Source organism: Bombus fervidus, chromosome 7, assembly GCF_041682495.2.
Source record: "Bombus fervidus isolate BK054 chromosome 7, iyBomFerv1, whole genome shotgun sequence".
Classification (NCBI taxonomy): Eukaryota; Metazoa; Arthropoda; class Insecta; order Hymenoptera; family Apidae; genus Bombus; species Bombus fervidus.
Genome location: NC_091523.1, coordinates 5942340 through 5968025, shown reverse-complemented (window position 1 = coordinate 5968025; position 25686 = coordinate 5942340). Strand labels below are relative to the sequence as shown.

Below are 25686 nucleotides of genomic sequence, written 5' to 3'. Positions count from 1 at the left end.
CGTGAGGTGGTCAAAATGCTGACTGCTCACTCTGAGATGCACGAAAAACGGGATCCCCTTGGGAGCGGACAATATGGAGCAGGCGGGGGTGGTGGAGGCAGTTTGATCGAAGAAAAATCTACTCCGGAACAGCCACCCCCGCCGCCGGCGCCTCCTCAGCGGGATCCATCGGATCCAACGATCAGTGCTAAGAAACTTCCAAAGAAACGAAAGTTTGATCCATCGGAGCTCGAAGAGATGGATAAAACCAGCAATGTAACGAGAACCATAAATAATATAGTGAACATACGGGCACCGAATATGCCACTCGGTCAATCAGGTTTAGTTCAGCAGGCAACCTTAGCAACTCGGCAATCGCCGCAGCAGCAAGAATCCGATTGCTATCAGGTACAGGTATATAACACGACACTATTAGATAATTAATTCTTACTAAAGTTTGATACTTGCTCAAATAATAATAGTAGATGCTTCAGAAATTAATTAACGTAAGGAATACTTTAATAGGTATCCTCGGCACATTCGGTGGTAGTTTTACCGCCTCAAAGTACAGCAGTGGATTATTCTGTTCGAGAGGAATCTTTACGTTCTCGTCCTCGGCCTGCTACTGTTGCTATTGATCTCAGTGAGTGGCGCGACCACAGAGTGTTAGCTTTAAGGGATTCATATTATTATCCAGGTGTTATTCGTAATGTTGTTCAAGGAGAAATTTACATAGAGTTTGACGGAGAAAGAAAACTAATGCGTTACACTGACATTTTGGGCGCGGGGAGGTACGATGTGATAGGTGATGCGAGCCCTTCGGTTGGCCAAGTGACTTTAGATGCGAAAGTTTGTATTAGGTGTCCAACGTCAAACAATCATATCGATGCTGCTAAAGTGTTTGTAAAAGGGACAGTGTGCAAAATTTTAACCAAACCTAAGCGTTTTGTTGTTAAAATACCAAGGGAAGATGATCAGAGTGATAGTTATGTTGTGAAACGTGCGGATCTACGGTTAGTGCAACCCCCATGGTGGGACGAGCTAGAAGAAGGATTGGAAGACTGTGATTCTTCGAGGGTCGAAGGAATTGGTATGGAATACTTCTGCGCAATACATGCATCTGTAAATGAATATCTTTTAACCGAGAAACTTCACTTTCATTTATTTAAATGCTTTGCGTCCTTTATTTGCGCAGAACATGGCTATCGAAATTCTTCAGAACCTTCAACAGCAGTGCCAATTTTGCAACTTCATCACACTTCTCATCATACATCTCATATATCAACTCATAGCGACACAGGTGGTTATTACAGAACTACTGGTACTAGCCCTCTCATGACTCTAGCCACCTCTGCACATCCTGCCACTACAGCATTAAGTAATGGAAGTCGACCGTATGATGATTTAGAAAGCGAAGATGACTTGGATAGGGAAGATATTACATTCCCTTCGGATGCAGGTTAGATAAAATTCTATCTCTTGTATGATTTAGATATAGCACATTTTGTTAATGAAGATACACAGCCCTTAAAGAGATGAGCATTTAAATTTTAAAAACTACATATTATAGTTATGGTTGTAATAAATGTTAACATAATATCATTTCACGATAATATTGTATTCGACATTTTCTCATTTTTATCATAATCGTGAATTATCGAGTATAAAACTAGGAAAACACAATAGTAACGTAATTATTCAATTGACAGATGCAAAATTGTCAGGCAGCAGTAAAAGAAGCAGCATGCAAAGTCGGGGAAGTACCAGTAGTTTAGTCGAGCAACGCAGTATAACTCCTCGTTCTCAAGCAGCCACGCCCAGGTAATAACGATAATTAAATGATTTTCCTTATTTGCGAATAAAGTATATAGGGAGCAAGCATAACAATCTATCGTTGAATTGTTAAATTGTTCGATAGATCTCAGGCGGCAACGCCACATAGATATAAAAAAGGTGATGTAGTGGCTACACCAAGTGGAGTTAGAAAAAAGTTCAATGGTAAACAATGGCGCAGACTCTGTAGTAAAGAGGGATGTTCTAAAGAAAGTCAACGAAGGGGATACTGTTCTCGTCATCTTAGTTTGAAAGGTTCTTGTCTTAGAGGTCCAACCAATACCTTTACTGGGTAAGAAGACATGCAATAATTCGCAACTAAATATCATCGCATTTAATAATATTACATATTAATTAAGAATACTTCTAGTGGTAAGATGGATGGCGAGGAAACATCTCGAGATTCTGACACTTCTCCAAATTATGGAGATAGAAGAATTGCTGGTCGATTTGATCAAGATGAAACTGAAGCTGCTAATATGCTAGGTAATTTTCCCAAATTTTTATATTTTACAAGATATTTGAATTGTTAACTTATCGACCTAATTCACGTAATATTTTATTATTATAGTTTCCTTGGGAAGCTCTAGATCAGCAACACCAGCCTTTTCCTCGCCAACTGGACAATCTTCTATATCTCCTTGTATCAATCAGTCTCCAGTACCACCTTTGGGATTGAATCAAAACAATGTGTTTATGCCTATTTCAAGTCCTGCTCATCATGCAACTCCATTAATTTCGCCTGGTGCAAAATGGAAACATTCACCTACTCAATCTACTTTCCTTACTCAGTATCAGCAGCAGGTGATAAAACCTGAACCTAATCGGGTGGTTAGATCAAATCGACCAGCGCCGACTGCCCCAGTCCCTGCTAGTATAGGAACAAGCGTGATAAGAATCTCTCCTGTGAGTCGTGGAATACCTGGATCTAATTTAACTTTGTCATGGTCGGAACAAAGCCCACCGCCGCGGCATCCATCAGTTGTGACGACTATAGCTCAACAACAGCAAGGCATCATTCTTCAACATGCACTCACAACAAATAATGGCTTTTCCAGTCACTCTGAAATATCTGAACAAAACCCGCAAATATTGAAACCATCTCATTCACCTCATATGCCACTGTCTGCACCAACACCACAAAATTTGACTCTTTTGCATAAGCCTTTAGAACAACCAGTTGATTACGCTCAACCACAAACGCAAAATCAACCAATATATGTGATGCAACATCAACACGAAAAAAAGTATCTTGTGATCAAAAATAGTATGGATGTGTCTGCAGCAGGCCATATAAACAATCAAGATGATAAATATAGACCAGCATTAATGAATCACTTAGGTCAGCTTCCAGCAACGTTACATCAAACGCAATGTCAACCTCCACAGTCACCTGCTGTTTCATCCGTCCATGTTGATAAATTATCCGTTTTACAAGTAAGTAGCTTTAGTATTGCTTTAGTAATTTTACTAGTAATTCTTTTTTTTTTATCATGAATTCTAAATAACGATCATTAGGCGAGTAAAGTAGCTACACATGCATCATCTCATATGGATATGCAGAGATCGCAACCACCACCTACGAGCGTTGTGATGACAACCACTACTGAAGCTTCAAACCCGCCTACCCCAACAAGTGTCTTCCAGCATGTAATTGTACAACCCGCGCACTTGGTACAAATTTCTAAAACACAATCGTCTAGGGAAGAAAATTCTAAAAATAATGGAGTTCTGTGTAAGTATATCAACATTAGAAAATCTATTATCATCTTAGTAAACGTTTATGTTTAGCTTTCAATATGACTTGTAGTTTGCGTGAAATCTTACCCAGTAACAACTGCGTTAAAAAATTATTTTTCATTTGTATATTTTGATCGAGCATAATTTCATTATGTAACTTGCTAAAACAGCCTGATATCAATTATCAATAGAAGAAATTAACACCTTATGCATATGAATCAATCTTATAAGATACTGAAATTCAAATTTACGTTCGCATTATTTTATTTTATCATTTTGCATCAATATCATAACAGTGAATTTGACTAAACGGTAAGACTTTCACAGATGGCAACCATGATGTACCTCCTGCATACCAGCCCCATCCCCCATCATTACTGAACAATGCAGTGCGCAACTGGAAAAAAGGTTTGAATTTTAACTGCCAAACAAAACGTGTGACTATCCTTACATTTGTTGTGAAGTACATACGTTATCAACGGTGCATAAGATTACGCATGTCCTCTAACATTCATTAAATAGTAAAAAATGTAAGCTTTGCTTAGTAAATCTTGGTAAATCCTATACTATAAGGATATTGTTATATAGTTATAAAGTTATTGGAAGCAGATATTGATATTTGTTATTTTAGTTTGCGTACTAGCAATTAAAATTATAGTATAATAAAATATATAGAATACTATATTTTTAGTATAAAAACGTATAGATATAATAACGTTATGACTAATACAATTTAACTTTTAACTGTTTATATATATACTTATTTATGTTTAACGAAATATACTAGGATTTAATCATGATATTATAAAGAGAGTAAATTTATGTATAACATATATTTTGATAATTTTATAGTTTCTGCAACTTATTTTAAAGGAATGCTTGTGAAAAATACAAAATGTATTGTTGTATATTTTACAGCAAGTACTATCTATTAATCTTTTGCTCATGTTTTAACTATGTATTTTACCTCATTTTTTAAAATCAGAATACAAATCATTATCATATTTTATGTTTAATGTTACTTTAACATTGTCGAAGCGTGACTAATAACGTTCGCTTATTGAATCTTTATTAATGCAAAAGAAAATTATGTTAAATCCTAAAATATCAAAAGATTCAGAGTATGATACTCTTTTGCTATTTGATATCTTTTTGTTGCATTTGAAATCTATATTATACTTAAGGATAATATTAACTACTTTGCTAATTTTATTAATACAATTGTTTTCATGATACACCAACACATATTTTCATTGCTCTTCTCACATCATTATTAACTCTTTGCGGACGGGGCCGCTCGACGAGCGAGCATCGCTGTGGACGAGAGGTATTGGCATGCGCAATTGAGAAAATATACACGTTGAACGTTTGCGTTATTCATTGTCGAGGCTTGTATTATTTTCATCAATATTTAGTTCATCATCATTGTCACTATTACTAGAAATATTCAAACATCTGAGACGATTCCTTGTTGGACGGAGTTCGTTCTCACTGTCTGAAACACCATCGTCCTCTTCTGTCTTGTCAGGTTCAAAATAATGTTCGTCATCACTACTATCACTATCGAACATGTTCTTTCTGGATCTTTTAGGCATCGTATATAAGGTATTATAAAAAATATATAAAATATATAAAAAGCTTGCTGATTCGTCTGGTAATGTCATTAAAAGATTGAAATTCGTTCTGACTCGACCATCATCCTACACCGCGAGTTTACGTTAAACGGAAGATAAGATTTCTAAGGATCTATAATTTTCTTTTATCAAAAACATAATACTGTTTAGTTTACTGTACCCATGCGTAAATACGCATAAAGCTATCGCTCAGAAAAATAGACGTACGCCAGCCACTTCAAAATAACAGTCCGGAACTGTGAACAGATTCGGGCGGCTATATGCCGACACGCGTCCGCAACGGTAAAAAGACTTGGGCGGCTATTTGCCGACTCTCGTCCGCAAAGGGTTAACCAAAATGATTGTGACTAACACGAAAATATCATTACAGCTTTCCCTTGGCAGACAACGGTACTGGATCAGTCAGAAGTAAGTCCTCCACCATCTGCATTAAGTCCACCTTTGAGTGCGCCTCCAATTCCAATTGGCATGAGCACGCCTGGTGAAGATGGATCTGGACCAGGTCCGGATCCTATAACTCCCGCTGAAGAAGAAGATGACGATGTTTTTGAAACAGAACCGACAACTCCCGTAGAAGTTGAGGCTAATGCTAATAAGAGACGCAGTCAGTCCCTTAGTGCATTGCATTCTAAAGAGCCTCAGAGTCCACTTAAAGTAAGTACTATACTTCAAATAAGCAGATGGTGAATATGTTATTATTTTTATATGCAAGTAATATCATGTCCTAAATTTATTCCAATATAATGTAATGGTTAGCCAAACATATAAGCATATCTCATTCATAATATAATTTTACAGACTAAAGACAGAATACGCCGACCGATGAACGCATTTATGATTTTTTCTAAACGACATCGTGCAGTGGTGCATCAAAGACATCCGAACCAAGATAATCGTACTGTGTCCAAGATATTGGGAGAGTGGTGGTATGCTTTAGGTCCAGAAGAAAAACAAAAATATCATGATCTTGCATCGGAGGTGAAAGAAGCACATTTTAAAGCGCATCCAGATTGGAAATGGTGTAGCAAAGATAGACGGAAATCTTCAACGACAAGTTTCAAAGGTAGCGAATCCCGGGGGAAATTGAACAGTACTGGGGAAGAAACAGATACGGGACCACCGGCAGACGATGTACCATTAACGCCAAGAGCTACAGACGAAATTACTGTTCCCGTTACTACTGTATACAATGAAGCTCCCACGATCGATGTAAATTTTATTTAGATCACTTACAATTTTAACATGTTATTTTGCATTTTATAGAATTAAACAATTTCATTCATATTTAGGTTATCAATCAGTCGCATACTCATAGGATAATGGAAATGCCTCTGCCACTTGAAAATACAGAACCTGATTTAAAACAGGAGGAAGATGGTAATGCATCAGACGAAGATCAAATGGTAATCTGCGAAGATCCACAACCTGAAATAGATTTAAAGTGCAAAGATAAACTAACAGATAGCGATAATGACGTACAAGATGACGATGCTGAAAAAAAATGTTACACACAATCACGATTTTCACCTGTAAGCGGTCAGAAGAGGGAAGCAATGAATGTTAAACAAGAAGTAACCTGTAGACCTAAACCGATAAAAGGTTCGCTTTCACATCTAATGAAATAAAAAACATAATGCATTAGTTATGTAGTATAGTATGGTAAAACCAATTTCTCCGTTTGTCTAGCACGAATACCTTCAACAGGTATTGAGACAACAACAAAGTATCATCATACTTCTATGGATAAAGGAGGAAGCGTTTCGGTTCTATCCAGCACATATCCTTATCATAGTCCCGTCAATCCGACTGGAGTATCAGGTTTTCAACCTACTGGTGGGGCTTTTATTACCATGCCAATATCTCCAAAAGTTGTTAAACCAGAACCAGTGAAAAATGAACAACAGTATAGTACCCAATATAGTATGAGCAATTTGGTAGCAAGCATTCATGAGAATGGAAGAAATATGCCTAAATTTACGGCTGCTCCGGTATTACATTCCGTAAGTATTAAAGATAAATTATTGAAAGCTTGTGATAGTAACATACATACCTAAAATAGTCCAGACGAAGTGAACCTATATATGAACGTAACTGAATTTAAAGACATGTAAAATGTTTTGTTTCCTTGAAATCCTCTGTAAAATGCTCCTTTTTGTCCAGGCATGTGTGAATACTTAAAACATTTCATGCTCATCGTTTGAATGAAGGATGAGTGGTAACTGAAAAGCTTGTTTTAATGGTTAACACTAATAGTTACAAATAATACTTTTAATACAAGCATAATTATGTTTTCTACATTCAAACGATTACTTATTCATTATCTTGAAAATGTTTACTTTATGAACTGTCTGAATACAAGGTATGAATAGTTACTATAATGTTTAAGTATAATTCGAGTGCTATTCGCACGTGCCTACTTACCTTGCTGCCTTATTATTTTTCTTTTTCTTTCTTTCTATTTTCTATTTTTTTTTTTTTCTCTCTCCAATGTTAAAACCTGAATTGAGGGAGCAGCGAACTCTTGGATTTCTCAAAGAGTTCTATGTAAACACATGCGAATAAACTCAAAGATTGAACTACAAAAGTTTAACAATACTGACAGATTGGATCGAAACCTATGATGGCTCTGTTTAAACAACAGCAGCCGTTGCAGTCTTTAGGCACTATTCTTCGCCCCCTTACTTCAGCTGTCCCTTATCAACCATCGTTCACTCTAACATTGCTCGATAACGATTTGGTGGCTGTTTCCAAACCGCAGCAGGGATCGCAGTATCTTGGTCCAACATCACCTCATCCCCGGATGTACTGTGGATTCAATATACCAATCTCTGGTAAGTTTCTATAGAATGTAACCGCTTCAAAATTGATCTAATATTTGTATAGTCTATATATATATATATAAAATTATACAACAAAACTATGTTTATAACATTTTCATATCATCTTTTTACCAGTTTTTCTTGAAAATATTTTTAATTTGAAATCACACTGATTCTAAAATTACAAAAAGGATATAAAGTAAATGCATGTTGTTAATTATAGACGCTGGCAATCGCAACATATCCTCACAAGGTTTAGTTTCTGGTAATAAGATGGAAACCCAAAGTGTCATAGTGAGCAAACCATACTCGGTTTCAACAACTTCTACTACGTCGACTTATCGAGGAATTGGTCATTCAATAACACGTCTTGCAGAATCAGAAAAAGGTGAAAATCAAGTAGGGAATAATCATGCCCAGTTTTATGGTATGTTATCATTGATTTCTTTAATAATTTTCGAAAAACTTTCTTTAATATACATAGATTGTTTTCAATATGGGATTTATAATATATGTAACAATAACAACATGTGTATTTCGAATGGGAACTATTAAAGGTTTCTTCTATTCCTTTTCAGTAACCAATGTAAAGTCTGATCAGGAAAGAAAAGATACTGTGAATATTCTTCTGCCTGCTACGAATGATAAACATAAACAGCCATCTACTCCACATACTCCCCATACACCACTCAGTAACCATGGTAGTGCTGAAATTTCCACAAATAAATCATATTCCATGGATGAAACACAGCTTAATGATATAGGCCCAAGTAAGGGTCCTTTTATGCTTGCTCCAACTCCAGCACAGCTTGGCCGAGCACCGTTACAAAGGAGACAATCAATGGGTACAATTTTATCGCTCCCATAATATTTCTACCGTAACAATAATCTATTTAAATGATGGTATAAACATCAATTCTTTTTAATAATGAAGCTGAATTTGCAAGTTTTAAAGATAGAGTTTTTGTATATTTCGTTTTCTGTTCCTTCATAGCAATGCCTCCCACATCAACTGCAGGAGACCATGGGCCTCTGGTGTCTCAACATTGCGACAATCGTCCACAAACGAATACATCTCAAGCGACAGAGCAAATACAGCAACAACAAAATTTCTCAGAATCTCATGCTTCCCCATCACCATCTACTAAAAAGGGTTCTTTCTTCAAGAAAAATGTCGAAGATGGAATGGACCGGTATGTCAAATTAACAGTTGCTTGAATTTTTTTATAACTATGTCACTTGTTTACATCTATGACAAGCAAATATGAGAAAATATGATTGATTACAGAGTTCTCGAGCAAGTGAATTTCCAAGAAAAATTCTCGTCCTTACCAGAATTTAAACCAGAAGATATACAAAGTCCAAGTGCAATCACTATCAATACAGCGGGTTCATGTGGTCATGGTTCAGTAGTAACATCTGGCTTACATGCTTCAAATTTACAGTCGTCAATGCAAATACAAAGTTATCGAAAAAAATCTGCACAAGCACCTCATAGGCCCACAAGTAATTATTTTATTAATATGATACCATAATGTGACACTACAAAAGAACATTTTTATCTTTCAAATTTTTATTGTTACTTTAATAAAAGTATCTTTTGAAATAGTGAATGAGGACGACATCGAATCAGATACGTCAATATCTGCTACTCCAAAATCAACTTCCAGTGTCAAATTGACAGGAAACACGTTCTTTGGTCCAGATTTCAATGTTGATGCATATAGAACTAACACCGATCTAGTGGGAGATGTTGATGCTAGCTCTCCTAGGACACCAAAAACGCCTGGAGGAGGTGCTGGAAACTCTGTAGGAATTGGCAGGAGCGAAAATGACCGGGGTCATAGGAAAGTACTAGAGCAGCGTCGACACCTTGTAATGCAATTATTTCAAGAACACGGTTACTTTCCTTCAACGCAAGCTACTACAACTTTTCAAGCAAAACATTCAGATATATTTCCTAATAAGACAAGTTTGCAATTAAAGATTAGAGAGGTCAGGCAAAAATTAAAAGCTAATTCAACACCTATGAGTGCTAACAGTCTAGTGAGTCCACTACCTGTCTCTGAACCTTCACCTAACATAACTGGTAATTATTTCATATTTTTTTTATTCCTGAATATAATAATTGTAAGAGATGATGTATGTTATAAAATTTACGACCATTTCCATAGGACCATTGACTGCTCCCCCTACGTCGATGGGAGCTCCACATATACTGCCTGTAAGCAGTAGTGGTAGCTAGCGCCCACGTGCCAACTGTGATACTATGCATCCACTTACTCCACAGCATGAGTACATCATTATTCATTGAATGAAGGAAAGTTTTTATCGAAAAAATTGTTGATGTACAAGTTTTAGCGAGTTGTAAAGTGCTGCAAGGCTTTAGTGCAATTCGAACTTTGATGTAACCTGGTGCAGGTAACTTAGACAGGCATATCAAGGTGAGTTTGATGTACACATATCAGTAAAATCCTCTTCTTGTATATAAAACTGAAGAAATATTGAGTCGAATGTTTCTCGAGATTACTAATGTTGACTTAAATGCGTGTTCGAGTATCTGTGTTCCATTGGAATAATAACATGTAAAATGTTGGTGTGATTAAGAATCTACTGTATTTTAGCAACGATATAACGTTCACTAGAAATTTAAAAGCTCAACTTACAGGCTTAATCATATTATCCTGTTTAATAATGAAACAAGGAAGAATCACATAAAATAACTGTTTCGAAATATGTAATTCGAAAAAAAAGAGCTTTCTTCTATCAGAAGAAAAGACAATACTCTTCTGTATTCTAAATCTAAAGATGATTTATGAAATGGTAATATAGAAGTGAAGAAATTATTTTACTACATTATAAAATCACAACTCATAGTTGTACAGTACCAAACGTACATGACCGATATTTGTACATCGAAACACCTTGCAAGGATTATGGAAGGCCTAAGCCATTGTTAAACATTGTTAAAAATACTATGAGATGCAAGTAGAAAGAAAGAAGGAGTATGCATGATATAGAAAATGAAGTTTCGCATGAGTGTAGGATGTGTGTGGGTGTTTTTGTGAGAAAGAGGAAGAGAAAAACGTAATCAGAGAGTATTAGAATTAATGAAGCATTATAAGATGAAATCAGAGTTTATATACTTTAGTTATACTTTATATATGATATAAATGAAAAAGAAAACTATAGAAGAAAGAAAGAACTGCGATAAACATAGCACAAAATTTATGTAATGCAGTCTGCAGATATGTTTATTTTACTTGTAAATACTATGGCATGACTTGGAGTGGAAGATATCTGGAGAGTTTAAAGTATCTATGATGCTGTGTCTGACAATTTTAAGACGGAAGCATTCTTTTGGTGATTCATAGATTATTATAATGGAGATAAAAATCGTGCCATTGTGCGGCGACAAACAAGGGAATGCATGCGTAATAAGAAGTCCCTTAATAATAAAGAATTAATTGTTAGACCCCATTTGATAGGTAATATGTAATATGTTTACAATATTCTCGAAAGTACTTATCTACTGTTTTTAGAACTCTGCTCAAATTCAACGCGTTTGATTTATGTTTTATAAGCATTTTAAAGTCAATCTGCTTTTTTCTTTACTTCTTTTCTCTTTTTTCCTTTTGGCCAATTTAGATGTAAGCGGTTTTATGAAGGCCGTATTTTTTTTCTGTTTTTTTTTCTTTTTTTTTTCTTTTTTTTTTTGGCCATGACAAGTTATTTGCTTTTATCTTTAGCATGCTCTAATTAAATGCGTATGTGATCTACTGGAAAATATAATTGCAAATAGATGAAATTTAATACTAATATCAAGCACCAAGCTAAGAAAAAAGGTGCCGAGGAGGTTTATTGAATATGTTGTTCCAATTCAAATTTTGTTACTACGCTTTTAACAGAAATCGTTGTTCATTATGAAAATTATATATATATATATACATATTTCGTTTATTTTAGCGCATTTTATCGGTCAAATGTATTTTTACGTTATAGAGAAATATTCATATCTTTAGTGGAAACGCGTTGAATTTCAACAGAAATTGTTGAATTTGGCTGTAAAATAGATTATGTAATTAGTGATATGTTTATAAAAAAAAAGCGCACCTTGAGAGGTTTAAAAGTCTCGCGCCACGGCACGCATATTGTAGTTAGGATAGGAACAATGTCTATTCTACATATTTTGTAAATAGGAAAAATATACAATATACTGAATATATATATATATATATTATATAAAAATTAGGATACATCCGAAACGGTAGAGTAGAGCATTGTAATTTGTAGAATAATAATTATAATGAAAACGCAGGCAGGATTAGGATAAAACAAAAAAAGAAAAGATTTATAGATTGTGGGCCTTCAGATATGAACTGTTGCGCACGGAATGGTCCCCCAACCCTCCTCCAAAGTTAACCCTTTCCTAAAGTGTTAGGATATTATTATTTGTGTACACACACGCGCCCGTGCGCGCGCACGAAATTACATTACTCTCTTACCATTTCTTGATTATTGTTTTTTTATAGTGCGTTAAACACACAGGTGGCAAGCGATTACCGAAGAGAAGAGACACTTGAAATCTGCATTGGTCACTCCTGTGAACAATACTTTGAAAAAGTTTTGATTTCTTTTTAATATGAAGTTTCTTCTCTCTGTCTGTCTATCTCTGTCTGTCTGTCTGTCTGTCTGTCTCTGTCTGTCTCTGTCTGTCTGTCTGTCTGTCTGTCTGTCTGTCTCTGTCTCTCTCTCTCTCTCTCTCTCTCTCTCTCTCTCTCTCTCTCTCTCTCTCTATCTATCTATCTATCTATCTATCTATCTATCTATCTATCTATCTATCTATCTATCTATCTATCTATCTATCTATCTATCTATCTATCTATCTATCTATCTATCTATCTATCTATCTCTATCTATCTATCTATCTATCTCTATCTATCTATCTCTATCTCCTTAAAAGTATATTTATTGTGTAAAAAATGTAATTTAGCGATGATATTTACACATTTATTAGACGGCTTTATTAGAAATCATATATTCCGTGTTCATATCACATCTTTTAAACAATGTTACTCTTCTTATTTACCGCGTCACTTTTATCAGAATTAGTACTCAGAGAAAAATTTTAAAGTCGTTTATAATAGCACAAATTATCTCAAATTCAATATCTTTTAACGTTCGTTTTATAAATACTACATTATTTAATCAAAAGGAATATTTTAGGTATAATAGCTTTACCTTTTTTTTAAAAATATCTTTGTTTTAAAAGTTGTGGTTTTCACGATATTTTATATGAATCATGTAATCTAATTTATAATTTACATAAATGAAAGTGATAAAATATTTCCCACGTTACGGATATTTAAAAAAAAAAAAGGAACATTTTAATATATCTGGCTTTTTCTGGAATGATCACATTGTTTTTTGAATAGCTTCTTCTTGTATACAGGAATGGACGTTAACAGAGATTGAGTGTCTCTAAGTACTTGCCCCTTTCAAAGAATTTAAATGAAATATTATATTTTGTACTTGTGTAAACTAGTGAACTATCTTTCCAGTATTGATAAGATTTTGAAGTTACTTTTCATATTTTCTTCCCCTTTCCTTCTTTTCTCTCTTTTTTTTGTTAAAAAATATTGGTGACGAAATATGTTCCGTGATTTAGCAGCCATACATGTGACTGTGATTTAGGAAAACAGAAGTAAAGTAAAGTGGCGGCTACTCTACTGGCATTTTCTTCACCACATTATATCTATTTTTCCAATTCCTCCCTCTGAATCCTTTCTCTAACATTGTGTAAAATGAACGCACTTGAACAAATCCTATGTACCTATTTCCTCATTTTGTTTTCCTCTCTTTTTTTATTATTCTCATTACTTGTAATAATGTATTTTTATTATGTTCTAAGTTGCTATTCATCTATTATAGTCATTCTATTATTCCTTGTTTAATTCTGAAATATTTTTAAATCTGTTATATGGTATATAATATCAGTCACGGAATAACGTTATGAAACAGAATACCGAACATAGGAAAAATAATAAATGATACACATAGAAGCAATGAAAATGGCTCTGTGTAGAAAGCATACCATGAATCTTTGTTATGTACAGCATCGATGCACTGTACTGAGGAAAATACATACCATGTACGTGCGTAGGTAATAAAATGTAATCATATGAAAAAAAACAAAAAAAGGAGAAAATATTAAAGACATAGTGAAATATTTGACAATTTGCAAGTGCAAACATATACACGATACATATGCATATGTACATATGCATATATACATATATATAAAACACATTATAGGAACAATTGGCTGAGGCATTAAAATCTGTCCGAATCTGCGCATTGCCGTTTGCAAATAGCAGACATATAAAATTCTAAAAATATTCTTCTTAGTACTTTCGATACGACCGCATGTTTAAAAATTAATTTTCAACTCGAATCGGCGAAATACAGGAACTGAGCTATCTTCTTAAAAATATCTTAACGAAAAAATAACGTTATCAGCACCATATTATAAATTATACATTATGATACTCGAGATATAAATATTGCATTTTCAAAATCATAAAATCGCACGAATGAAATTCTGTAACATATTTAATACATGTATAATTATATGTGTAATTGATTTTCTCTCTGAATTGATCTCTCTCTCTCTCTCTCTCTCTCTCTCTCTCTCTCTCTCTCTCTCTTCGTTTCTTAGTTTTAAATTAAAAATATTCTCACATTTTTGGAATATGCAGAAAATATTGGTAAATAAATATTTTTCTGCTACAATAGATCAAATTATATCTTTTATCAATTTTTAAGTAATTATCAATTTACATCTTTTATCACCTAATTACTCTTGGAAATTGTATAAAAGAAGAAAATGAAAATACATAAATGAATGTTAAAAATGAAAATAGCAATTTTATAAGTTTCAAGAATACATTGAAATTTATGATTTATGATTGAAATTATGAAAGAAATGTTAAATAATTCTAAGTAAAAAAAAAAAGTAACAAATTTTAAATAAGTTATATTACATCAATAATAGGGAACAGTTGCATTATGCATATTTACGCATATTTATACATATGGTGTTTTAAATCTTAATTATACTTAAAGTTGATCAATTCCTATATTTAATAATACTAAGTAGTATTTGAAAATTGCAAGAATCGACAACGAATACCATTATCAATTTACCGTTTGTATCTATTTCATTAATTTACAGAAGAATAAAGAAAATAAAATGCGCTTGTTATGTAAAGAGTGTGTAAAAAGTAAGTGTAAAAGCCATCATAGGGGGTTTCCACACGTTTGGATCGGCGGAGATTTCTAAAAAAAAGTTCGTGCAAAATTCACTTTGAGCTTGAAATTCAAAGTCAAATTTTGTTATTGCATCATATTCTACTCATCACGAGGATCAAACGTCTTAACAATCAACGAGCATCAATATGTATATATGTGTATATATATATATATATAAAACTGATCTTATTTATAATATATTTCCGTTTCATAGCCAAATACATGATAAATGGCATCTACCGTCGCACGCAGATATCTTTCTTTCTTTCTTCCTTTTTGAATCTGCATAATAACCGTGCTAACTTTCGTATGGCCATCATTTAACACGTTGTTTGAACAGCCCAGGACTCGCATTTCTACATTTCGGCCAAGTTTCTCCCTAAGATTCAATTCGATATTTTAATTCATTGTTCAACGGATATAATCTGTTCATCTGAACTGAATTGATCCAATCGTAAGAAATCACGACGACCTGGAACTTCTGAACTGCAGTGATCTTTCATTATTCTTTGCCGATTGTCAATCAATTGTTTCACGCGCCAGAAAATAATTGACAGCGGCTTCGTCAATAGCACGCTATGTAAACTCTGCCTGATCGCAAGATGCAAATATATTATGAGTAATATCAGTTTTATATAGGATGTACCGAAGATCGTGGTACAGAGTATCACGCGTAAAGTGACAATTTTTGATACAAGGCTTCGTTTTCGAGAAATTCAGCTATGAAGCTGCATCTATTTCATTCTCGTTGCTTTTCAACTGCACATGATGAAATTTCATAGTTGGTTTTCAACAATCACCATTCTACATTTTCGACTTACCTTTGCATGGCGAATCTCCGCCTCTCGGCTTGTACAACGATTTTCGGTACACGATGTATATACGTACATATATACATACACGCGTACATATATGGAATTAATAATAAAACTTTAATAATCTTCTCCAAGAGAACAACCGAGTGCGACTCGTGGTTCCCTTGAGGCGTTTGATCCTCGTGACGAGTAGAATACGATGGAATAGAAAAAATTTAATCTTGAACTTCAACGTTAAGTTCAATTCTGTAGGAATTTTTTTTTCGAATCTCTACCGTTCCAAAGGTGTAGAATTCCGCTATGGTATTTTCCAAACTTACCTTTTGTACATCCTACACAAGTTGTTTCAAAATGTAAATTTAAATCGAACAAAATTCTACAATATTTTATGTTTCATATTTCTAATTAATTTTTATACAAGAAATTCTTTCTTTCAATTCTCAATAGGATCGTGTATACTAAAAGGTATATATAAGATTCGTGAACTGTAAATATATGAACAAAGAGTATGCAAACGATCTGGACGCGATTGGCAGATTTTAAATCCGATGCCCTTATACGAGAACCACGTACGTGTTGGACCAAATTTGCCAGTATGGCCACATTTTGTGTTACAAATATGTTACATTTCCTGAAGAACGATATGGACGATATGAGACGTTAGTATAAGAAGAAAGTAAGACAGAATTTGCAGTGTAACATTTGCGACGGACATGTATTTACGTGGCGGCGAGCTTTTGAAAAGATATACACACGTCTTTGACGAGAATATCCTTTAAAAGATAAAAGATACGTATGTATATTGTATATACGCGTATTTAACACTAAAGGAATAACGAATCAGCGCGAACAACAGTTGGTTGCCATTCCTTTTTCTTCTTTTGATCATTTAACGAATTATGGTATCCATAATAGTTTCGAAAGAATTGCGTGAATAAACGATATCATTTTTCTAGAAATATGAATAGCTCATTGACAACAGCATTGAATATTTAACAAACGAAATTTCCTATTTTCACTTCACTACAAAATTTTCCAACTTGTCTGGAATCTGTATAATGTCCTGTTCACAAGAATAAAGGAAATTGAAATCGGGCATAGTACGCAAGAACTAATAGCTACCGTGAAACTTCAGAAAGTGCAGTCGGTTGTATCGTCTCGTTAACGAATCGGTTAATGTTATTATTTTCACAAACGAGTATAATTATTTGCAAATTCTTCACTTTTTAAAGAGGAACGCTTCCCCATGTTTCATTTAAAACGATAGTTTGTTCTTAAGAAGAATAGTAAAACACGGACAAATTTTCTTTTTTTTTTTTTTCTTCTTTCTTTCCTTCTTAACATGGTCGTTTCGTGGAAATTGTTTATTCATTTTTTTCCAAGATAATCTAACATGAATATCCCTTATGAAAAGGTAGTAAAGGGATCCATGAATTTCAACATGATTCATTTTTAGCGCGAGAGAAGATATAAAGATGTCTTTAAATCTAGGAATATTTATTACTTATGCGTAACGAATTGTGCAATGTTACATCGTTCTAAGATGTAAAAAAAAATGTCATTTATATATTTATGGCATTCATGCTTCTTCGAAGAATTCGTAAGTTCATTTTGCCGATGATATTTCCAAGTATATATTGCTGTATTTAAAGCAACCGAGACTGAATCTCATTTTGTTCAGCGATACAAACCGAATTACGAATCGACGATAAAACGTTCACTGTCTGCGGTATCCTCTATTAATCGTACAAGAACAACACGAATAAACATAAACACTGGCTTTTTATACACGTAAAGTGTTTTGTATTGCTTTCCGTACGTACATCTCAGAGAACTTGAAGAAAAATCGACTAGCATCGCAAACAATTATATTAACACACCCCGTAAATAATGTAATTTTCTGCCAATATATTTGGTCAATCAGTAATATACTCTCTTTTATTTCTATTATATAATTGTTGGCGTAGTAGATATCTTTCTACTTGAACTTTTCTATCCTCTTTTCATAAAATTCCTAACCACGTAACGACAACTACCATCGCTTTAAACTTAACTGTCAGAAAAATCGCATTATTTATGGGATGACCGACCTACAATGTCAAAGTGTAAAATATTTTTATTAGACATGAAAATTTGCTGTATTTGTTTTAAAAATGAAAAGTGAATGCAAATGGCAAAAAAGAAGAAAAAGAGCAACGTCGATGTACAAGTCTGACATTGTATTGCCGAAAAATTATATATCGTGCTTAAATGAAAAAATTTGTTTCCTTGCACGCGATCTAACAATGCCGCAGCAGCATTGATAGACTGTATTCTACTTTCATGCTTTTAAAGGCTTTGCATAAAAACGCGTTAACGAGTAAGATTATAGTAGGGTTAAACATCGATAGAGAACATTTGATTTCTTACAGGATAGTACCGTCAAAAAGATAGAAAAAAGAAAAAGAAAAAAGGAAGAAGAAAGGAAGAAAAAAGGGAGAAGAAAAAGTGACTCATGCGTCAGATTTAGATTTAGATTTATTATAACTTTAATACAAGTTGTAAGATAATGTATACCAATGCTATAATATTTATATTGCCACTATAAATATTATATAATAGGTATGATATTATTGTTGTATAAAAGAAAAAGAGATTAAAAAAAATGAAGGAAGAAAGACAGAAAGGACACTTACAGCTAATACAGGAAATAATCTGTCTAATCCAATAGGATGAAATCCTTCATTAACACGAAAGAACTTAAGAATTGGCTTTTTCCTTCTTCAAGTAAATTTGAACATTATAATGCGAAAAATATTTTTCGATCAAAGAAGACAGATACTGTTCCAACGTTTACACGGAAATATACACTTTTCTCGGGGAAATGTTATTTAAGGGCCTCTGTACATTACTATTGCTAACATCATCATATATGTAAAGAAAGAGTAAGCATATAAGAAAAAAAAAAAAAAGAAAAAAAAGAAAGAAGAATCTTAGCAGGTTACCGATTACAAATTTTCAGAAAGCAGATAAATAAGATAAATAATTATTCGCAAGAAATATTCTTCACGAAATATATATATTAAAGAATCATATATATTATATACCGATGTCTAATTAATAATTAAAACTATCGAACAAGTGTTATTAAATAAAATGTTGTAATCTGTGTTGACAATCGCCGACATTCTGAGTCTGAAATACAACCATTGAACAGGTGTACATCGTCATGCCTTGAAGATACTTAAATAAAATGTTTTAGTCATGCATCACGAGATGATAAAGATAAAGAAAAGGAGGAAAGTGGTAAAAGTTGTGTATAAAAATTGTCAGACTGAAATCCTGTGCAAAAATCGCTCATTCTTGGCAAGTCGAAAGCCCGTGATTTGCAAAAGTTTATGTGATCACAATGTCAAACGATGTCATGAGAACGACGTTTAGCGAGAATTATTGTAAAATTGCAAACCGAATAATGGATATGATGCGGTGATCGTTTGATAATCGTTTGCCTGTATTTTATTAGTAACTCGAGATTGAAAGTTCGACAATGTTTAAACGATTGTAAACGAAGCGTGGATTTTTAATCTGTATATAGACGATATGATTTTTGCTCCCAGGACGTGTTATTACCGGTGAGAAGAAATGGATATATAAACTGAATTATACGTTGTTAGAGAATTATGTGGGAGAAATATTTAGCAGCTTTCAGATGTACAGATCTTCGATAAAAATGCGTACAATCACAAGTATATTAAAACTTATCAAAGACACTATCGATAAGTTGTGTTTAGTTCTTTTTTCAATGACAGATTAAACGCTAAATATATACATATATGCCAAACATGTCGTCACAATTTAGTCATTCGTTTTGTATATAATGCACGTAACATAAACCTGGAGTATAAATAAATACGACGGAATATATACGTGATGCGTATTGAATTTTCTGTTACTAATTTCACAGGATAATTACACATCTAAAAGTAACAGTAAGAGAATGTAAACGTCGCATTTAAAATTATTTCTTCGACAACGTAAGTTTGAGCATATAATGGCAATGTTATTAATCAATATACTGAAATGTACATCATACCTTGTACACATAAGTAAGTACTTGCATATATCGACAAAATGTTCCGTTTTTCCCCCTAAGTTGTTCACATTTGCTACATAATATATATATTACGTAGCAAATATATATTATATATATATTAAATATATGTTATATAATATATATATATATATATGTAAGATTTTAAGTAATATAAATGGATCGTAAATTTTATATTTTATTTCTTCCTGCATATACTTACAAAAAGTATGCATGAAGGTACATACAATTGTATGACAATTTTATTTCAAATCGCTTTCCGTTTCAATATTAATGTTTTTTTACCGTCACCCTTACTATTAAAGAAACAATAGTGTTCTTTTGAAATAATAATATACGTTTGCTTAAAGTATAAGTTATAATTTATTTACATATCTCGATAAGAAATCTAAATATCTTTAAACTATAAGAATCCTACAACCCTTCTTCTAGTTGTATCATTTTATATATTTTTCAAATATCTTAAACTCATAGAACTAACGCAAGGAATGATTTCATGAATCTTGCAATGATTTCACATCGTTTCTTATAATGCATAAATGGTTTAACATGAATCTCAGACGATAATTATATATGTACATATACATACATATACAATATATATATATATAATTGATAATCATTGATAGGATAATTATTTACAAAGGGGTATTGCTGCCCACCGATTTCAATAACTTTGATATTTGTTGTCAAAATCTTTATTCTGAACAACTTTACCTTATGGATATTACCGTCGCTCAACCTTAGTTTCCGATATATTCAAGAAAAAGCTTAAATCAATCTTAATTTTTACTTCACTCTGGTGTAAACGAGCGCATAAACTCCCCCTAAACTTAACTCGCTGATGACAATCATCCTTAATGTAAACAGAAAAAGACAAATCGATGGGTCGTAACTTAGTGAAGACTAATATCCTCGCGCTGGCATGATTTAATTTTTATTTCATTCAATTTTGTAAGTATATCGTAAATTCGACTATTGTTTATGCATATGCACTAGCAAACGTGCTTTTGTATATAACTCTAACACTAAAAGCATGCGTGATTATCACTAGGTTGCATGTGAAGCATATATATATAGGTACTAGGGACATACATATATTATATATATTATTAGTTATTACATATATATATATATAAAACAAAAAGATCAAGAAAATTCTTAATCAATAGGTTTATTGTTATTGTTCATATCAAAATAAATAATTTACTTTATTTTTACGTTGAATTTATCATGCTTGTTTTATTTAACAATCATCAAAAAAAGAATGAAACTTCGAAATTTGCAACTTAAGTATTCATTATTTTGTCAATCTTCGACATAAATTATTTATTTCAGTACATACGTTAAAGATAGGCCTATTGATTAAGAATCTTCTTAAGTTTTTTGTTTTAGTCTATCTAAAGTTCCAATCACCTACATCAGTGAGATACGACCTCTAAATGCTAATTTATTGTGGGTAAGCTAAAACCAAGAGGCAATTAATTAAAACTGTATACAAAATGATTATGTATGAAGAAGAAGTAACAAAGTAAACTACGAAAAAAAGTTACAACGTTGGACTACATCTTCAACTTAAAAAGAATTCATAGGATAATATCCCCTTAAAAGTACATAGTGATAAAAATATCGCGTATATCACCGAAACTAAGGCCGAACGACGGTAACATGTATAGGGAAAAGCTATTCAGGATTATGTCCTCGACAGCATATTTCAAGGTCACCGAAATCGGTCGGAAGTGCCCTTTCTTAAATAATTACAGATAATAGATTTAACTTTTATTTATGAACACATTATTAGTATAATGTACTCAAATATCATTTGAGATAGCACCGAAAATATAACAAAATAAATAAATTTTATGATATATATTAGATCAGCTACTAATCTTTTTATACATTTCCATAATATGAATTAGTGCTTTACCTTATTTAATTCTTCCGCAGTAAAACGCAATACTGTAGAAATAGCGTTTAGCATATGACGTTTACTAGAAACATCGCTTGTAGTTAAATAATTTATAAAAACATTTTTCAAATATTCAAGATTTGCACCTTCCCTAGACTTGCAAGCTTCGAGCCTAAAAATCGAATAATATAATCAAATGTAAACGTATCTTTCTTCCAATTTTTTAATACATGCATCACTTTGAAATTTACCTCGCAATCTGAGCTTGCAAAGCTTTTATATTTTCTTTCTGTTTCTCCTTTATATATATGACTTCTCTTTGTTTTTCCCGTAATGTTGCTTCTAATTCTAAAACTTTTTTTCTAGATGCTGATACTTGCACCTCTTTTCTTGCTAACTCTTGACTGTAATGCAATATTGGAGGACTGTCATTTGTTAATAATCCTGTTACTAAATCGGTAATAGGCTCTGTTCCATTTTCACATTTTGATGCATTTAGCTTCCTTTCTGCGGTATTTTCCTTTTTGGGTAATAACGCGTGAAAAGATGTTTTTAAAGTTAAAATTTCTTTATCCTTTTCTTCGATGAGAGCCATTGATCGTTCTCTTTGACGTAATAATTGTTGCTCTAACGTAGATATTTTATTACGAAATTCATTGTCCTTTTGTAATAACAAATGTCTCAATTTTCCATGTTCTTCTTGAGATGACTGTAAAAATAACCAATTGTTGTTTATACCACAGTTATTTTAAATATAGTTGATTTAATTTGTCACCGAGTGATCAAAGAAAAGAAAAAAATTTGCCTTTTCCTGATGCTCCAATTTTAACTTCAATTCCCTTTCCTTATTCACAATTTCGTTATTTAAAACACGTATTCGTTCTTCTAGATTATTGTTATGTGCTTTTAACATATGTAATTGTGTTTTGCTATTTTTATCATAAGATGATGCAATATTTTGACTCTGAATATTATACGATATGTTTCCAACATTACTATACTTCATTTGCTGTTTATAATCTTCGAATTCTTGTAACAAAGTTTCATACTTTTCTTTATAATCAATAACTTGTTGTTTATCATATAAATCTAAGCTATGTAATAATGCTGAAAACCAAATTTGCTAATAATTATACAATGTATTATTCATATAAGAGAAAAGTATTTTTAATTAACTAACATTTAACATGTGCTGATTCGCTTTTTTTATTATCTAAATCTAACAATTTGGTATACAGATTTTTTATTCTAGAAATGATCTCTTCAGGTTCATTATTTAATGTAATATACTCATGTTCAGAGTCTTGTAAATTAATTAGTTGATCTTTCAGTTTCTGTATGGCTTGTTGATCTTGCTGTCTGAGTCTATCATATCCTCCAACAATTTCTGAAAGTTCAGCTAGTCTTGCTTCTAGACCAGCTACTCTTGCTTCATGAGTCATTGCTAATGCTCTAGCTTGCTGTTCTGCAGCAGCAGCTCTTTTTTGTTCCTGCAAAGTTAATTAGCCATTCTCATGCCTACAGTAGACAAAACAATCTCATACAAATAGATATATTTTTTTTTAAATTACTTCATGTATCGCATTTAAATGTTGTTTCTTCATTAGAGCCATTTCAGATTGGAGTGATAGTAGAATCGGGGGTGTTTCTTTAGCTGCTTCTTCTGCTTGTTTAAGCTTATTTCTAGCTATTTCTAATTCAGCTTCAAGTATTTTACATTGTGTCTTATGTGCAAACTGACTTTTTACTTGTGCTTCAAGTTGTTCTTTGTTTCGTCGTTCATCATGTAATAATTTTTGTAGTTCTCTAAAAAAGAAGAGAAATTTTCTTAAAATTTCTCTTAAAACTACAAATTCTACGTATATTTTTCATATCTTACTACATACTTTATCATTTTTGCATGATCAGCTTGCTCTCTTTCCCTCTCGTGACGTTCCATAATTAATTTACATTTCACATGCTCGATTTCAGAGTAATTCGTAGTTTGCACTTTGTTTAATTTTTCTTTCAAATCCTTGATTATTTTTTCACACTGCAAATATTTTATATTTAACAAAAAGAATATAAATGATTTTATATAGATATGAATATAAATATGTATACATATACACATATAGTGTAAACTCACTTCGTCTCGTTCGTTTCTCAACTGCTTTTTATCCTGTTGAAAATTTGCTTCCATTTTAGATTTTTCTGCCGAAAGAGTAGCTAAAGAATTCATCAGCGTATCTAGCCGATTTTTTAATTTTCCTACTGTTTCTGTATATGCGATATCCGTTTGAACTTCGCGCGACTGAAAAATGAATACAAACATTTATTTAAAAATAGTCGCTATATGATTATTGGTAGCAATCATATCAGAACTTTTATATTATTATACTTGTCGCGAATGAATTAATTCATCATTTCCAGTGTTTGTAGTATCAGATTTTTGAGACTGCACATTCTTTGTATTTCCAATCTTTTTCGTTTGTGAAGAAACGTCAGATTTATCTAAAATATAATTATTTATTGTTATTGAATCGCTAATAATATTTTCAAAAATTCATAATTTAACAATAATATTAGATATGTACCTTTTTCATTTTCTACAATTATTGATTTTTTATCCATTTTTTCCTCGTTCTCCATTGAGTCTCAATAAGAGATTAATAAATTAATAATTAAATATTTCAGTTCAAACGAGTATAGTAAACAACGTTAATATTCCGAATCTTTTAAACGATCTTTTATTCTGGATGACACATACGTTTACACGTTTATACAATAACATTTATCGCTGAAATAAAAACGGTAATTGTAGATTTATTGTAAAATAAAAACCTGTAGTAATTTTTATATATGTAAATATAAAAATATAAGTAATTTTTATGCATGAGTTAATGTATTATCTGCAATAATAAATATTTTCAATATAATAAAAACTCTCGAAAAAGAATTATAATTACATAGCATATTTGATGCTACGTTCAAAACATTTAAATGTGACATAAAAATTAAAAATGTTAATGTAATGCAAAATGATACCCGTATAATAATTCCGTATATGATAATACACATGTATTTGCATTTATTTTCAATTTCTCATATTTGTACACACTGATTGAATTACATACTACATAAAACTATTATCTTAATTACATAGAAACGTGCGTAAGTTTATTATTATAATACAACATTTGAAAATCACTTTCTTTATTTTAACATAAGGTACCTCGCTTTGTCACTTACCCTGATGATATTAAAATCTTTTCTAGACATTTTATTTGTTTTTCTTACAACGATGTATCCGGCTATTTTTAACGTCAAGCGTTTTATAACGAAGTTATAGTGTGATCAAATCGAAGAAACGATCTTCTAACAAAATATGTAATCCTATATGACGAATAACATTAATGATACGTATTATAAACAAAATTTATAACAGTATTTCACTTAAAGACAAATTATGTGTACATCTCTTCAGCTGATTCTATCTATATTATATCTGTTAATATGACGACAACGTGCATTATATAAATTTGTAAAGATTTTACCTATCAAAATTATATAAAAA

At 32.3% G+C, this 25686-nt stretch overlaps 2 protein-coding genes across 4 annotated transcripts in view; one reads left to right on the top strand and one right to left on the bottom strand.

Annotated features, from left to right (window-relative positions):
- Cic (Putative transcription factor capicua) overlaps positions 1-18321 on the top strand; it is a 61210-nt gene extending 42889 nt beyond the window's left edge. Inside the window, exons 3-22 of one of the 3 annotated variants that reach the window (XM_072006833.1) lie at positions 1-387; positions 505-1069; positions 1175-1438; positions 1689-1800; positions 1898-2104; positions 2183-2298; positions 2384-3249; positions 3331-3547; positions 3880-3960; positions 5557-5840; positions 5985-6395; positions 6476-6785; positions 6873-7186; positions 7828-8017; positions 8229-8432; positions 8584-8850; positions 9000-9198; positions 9294-9511; positions 9615-10094; positions 10180-18321. In XM_072006833.1, the coding sequence (XP_071862934.1) occupies positions 1-387; positions 505-1069; positions 1175-1438; positions 1689-1800; positions 1898-2104; positions 2183-2298; positions 2384-3249; positions 3331-3547; positions 3880-3960; positions 5557-5840; positions 5985-6395; positions 6476-6785; positions 6873-7186; positions 7828-8017; positions 8229-8432; positions 8584-8850; positions 9000-9198; positions 9294-9511; positions 9615-10094; positions 10180-10250 (5763 nt within the window). In that variant the 3' untranslated portion in view covers positions 10251-18321. Of the gene's footprint in view, positions 394-504; positions 1070-1174; positions 1439-1688; positions 1801-1897; positions 2105-2182; positions 2299-2383; positions 3250-3330; positions 3548-3879; positions 3961-5556; positions 5841-5984; positions 6396-6475; positions 6786-6872; positions 7187-7788; positions 8018-8228; positions 8433-8583; positions 8851-8999; positions 9199-9293; positions 9512-9614; positions 10095-10179 lie in introns of all 3 variants that reach the window. The other 2 variants (XM_072006832.1, XM_072006831.1) reach the window with 2 other exon arrangements.
- A 309-nt stretch (positions 18322-18630) lies between these two features.
- On the bottom strand, positions 18631-25659 carry Gcc88 (GRIP and coiled-coil domain containing 88 kDa). Its single transcript, XM_072006839.1, has 11 exons — positions 25362-25659; positions 24707-24909; positions 24511-24623; positions 24259-24423; positions 24017-24162; positions 23702-23936; positions 23311-23620; positions 22936-23237; positions 22382-22839; positions 22149-22302; positions 18631-19305 (listed from the first exon to the last, which is right to left on the bottom strand). Exons 2-11 carry the CDS (start codon positions 24759-24761, stop codon positions 19258-19260), a joined length of 1986 nt encoding a protein of 661 aa, XP_071862940.1. The 5' UTR covers positions 24762-24909; positions 25362-25659; the 3' UTR covers positions 18631-19257.
- Between the last annotated feature and the right edge of the window lie 27 nt (positions 25660-25686).